The 1811-nt window shown below is 44.0% G+C and overlaps 1 protein-coding gene across 7 annotated transcripts in view; it reads left to right on the forward strand.

The window, feature by feature from the left end:
* The window catches only part of PIKFYVE (phosphoinositide kinase, FYVE-type zinc finger containing), a 66404-nt gene that overhangs the window by 58371 nt on the left and 6222 nt on the right, over positions 1-1811 (forward strand). For all 7 annotated transcript variants that reach the window (XM_026791733.2, XM_074548345.1, XM_074548347.1 and 4 more), the window contains one exon: positions 618-692. In XM_026791733.2, the coding sequence (XP_026647534.2) occupies positions 618-692 (75 nt within the window). The remainder of the gene's footprint in view (positions 1-617; positions 693-1811) is intronic.

Consider the following 1811-nt stretch of genomic DNA (forward strand, 5'->3'; position numbering starts at 1 on the left):
AGAAAGTTAGGTCTCTGAAAGCTGGTCTTATTGCAGCTTTAGCTTTGCAGGCCCGAGTGTTCATGTGCTTGTGACTGAGCATGCCTTCTCTGGAAGGGGCTTGGAAACAATTCAGGAGTTGTCTTCTTGCTGCCCCCTCTGCCAGTCAGAGTCACTGACTGGTAGGTGATATTTCCAGTCCTCTCTATCATAAAGTTCCATTCTGTTGTCAAACCTGCAGGTGGCTGCAGTGAAGACAAATACTGGTTTAAATGGAGAGGTGTCCAAGCCTCAGTGCTTCTAGTGGGGTTTCTGGGATGAGGCTAAGTGACGTGACCCTTGTAGATGAGCCTGTGACACTCTAACATGGATAAAGACAGATGTGCTTGGGCAGCCTGTGCTTGTGGAGACAGGAAGAGTTGATTGTGATCTTGCTGGACTTTTGAAAGACTGTGTTCACCCTACACAAACATAATACACAAAATGAGGCAATTGGTAGGGAAAACACTGAACCTCTGACTATAAAGCACTGCTGCTTCCCTGCCCTCTTTGAGTGGAAATAGATACATTTAAAACAGTGTTACTTGGATTAAAACAAGTAAAACATATTTGTGTGTGGATTTTTTTTATTGTAACAGATTATATTCGTACTTTTACCTGGGACAAAAAGCTGGAAATGGTGGTAAAGTCAACTGGCATCTTGGGAGGACAAGGTAAGTCCAGACTGAAAGCAAAGATTTTGATCATGTTTCCTTGTTACATGGAAGCTTTCTATAACACTGCTAAAGTCACAACTTCCCCACCATGCAAATTTGTGACATATTAAGTTGTTGAGAACAGAGGAAGGAATAATAGAATACCAGGTTGGAAGGGACCTCAAGGGTTATCTGATCCAACCTTTCTTGACAAAAGTGCAGTCTGTACAAGATGGCTTAATACCCTGTGCAGCTGAATCTTACATCCCCTCTGTTGGGGAATCCATCCTTTCACTGGCAAGACTATTCCAGTGGCTGGTTGTTCTCATTGAGAAAAATGTTCCTCTTATGTCTCTCTGAACTCTGCCCAGGAATAACATATATCCATTACCCCTCATCTTTTCCTTGTGGCTCCTTGTAAAATGAGTCTCCATCTTCTTTTTAGCCACTCTATAAATATGGAATGTGGTGATATGGTCTCCTCTAAGGAGCCTTTTTTCCAACTCTCTCAGCATTTCCAGTTCATCTCAGCATTTCCTTATGTGGCAGGCTTCCTAGTCTTTGGATCATCTCTGTGCCCCTTCTCTGAACCGTCTTCAGCCTGTCCACGTACATATATATTTTTTTCCATTTCCCCCCCCTTTTTTCTTTTTTTTTTCCTTTTTTTTTAAATATAGCAGGGATGAAAACTGTGCCCAGTATTCCAGGTATGGCCTGGAAGAGTAGCACCTTCAGGTGGAAGATAATGCTGGGATACTGGTGGGATAATGACTTGTGTCCTTCTGTCTCTCTGCTGGTGATGTCCTTGTTGATGCAACCCAGTGTCCTTCCTGCTGGCTTTCTTTGCCACAGCAGCAGCAGCAGCAGCACTGTTCACTCCCACTGAGCTGCTTGTCCACCAGGATCCTCAGGTCCCTTTCACAGAGCTGCTCCCCAGGGACATCCCAGCCTGTGCTGTGCTCCTCCATTGTGTTTTCCCAGGTGCAAAACCTTATGCTTCTTTGTTGCTGAAATTTATAAGGTTCTATCTTGTGGCTTTCAAGTTTATGCTGTCTGCTGGTGTAATCTCATGTGACATCTGTCTGTTCTGCAGTATCTTTAGCCCATTTCTAACTGCTCTTGGCTCTTACCCATTAG

The sequence above is a fragment of the Zonotrichia albicollis genome, chromosome 10, assembly GCF_047830755.1.
Source record: "Zonotrichia albicollis isolate bZonAlb1 chromosome 10, bZonAlb1.hap1, whole genome shotgun sequence".
NCBI lineage: Eukaryota > Metazoa > Chordata > Aves > Passeriformes > Passerellidae > Zonotrichia > Zonotrichia albicollis.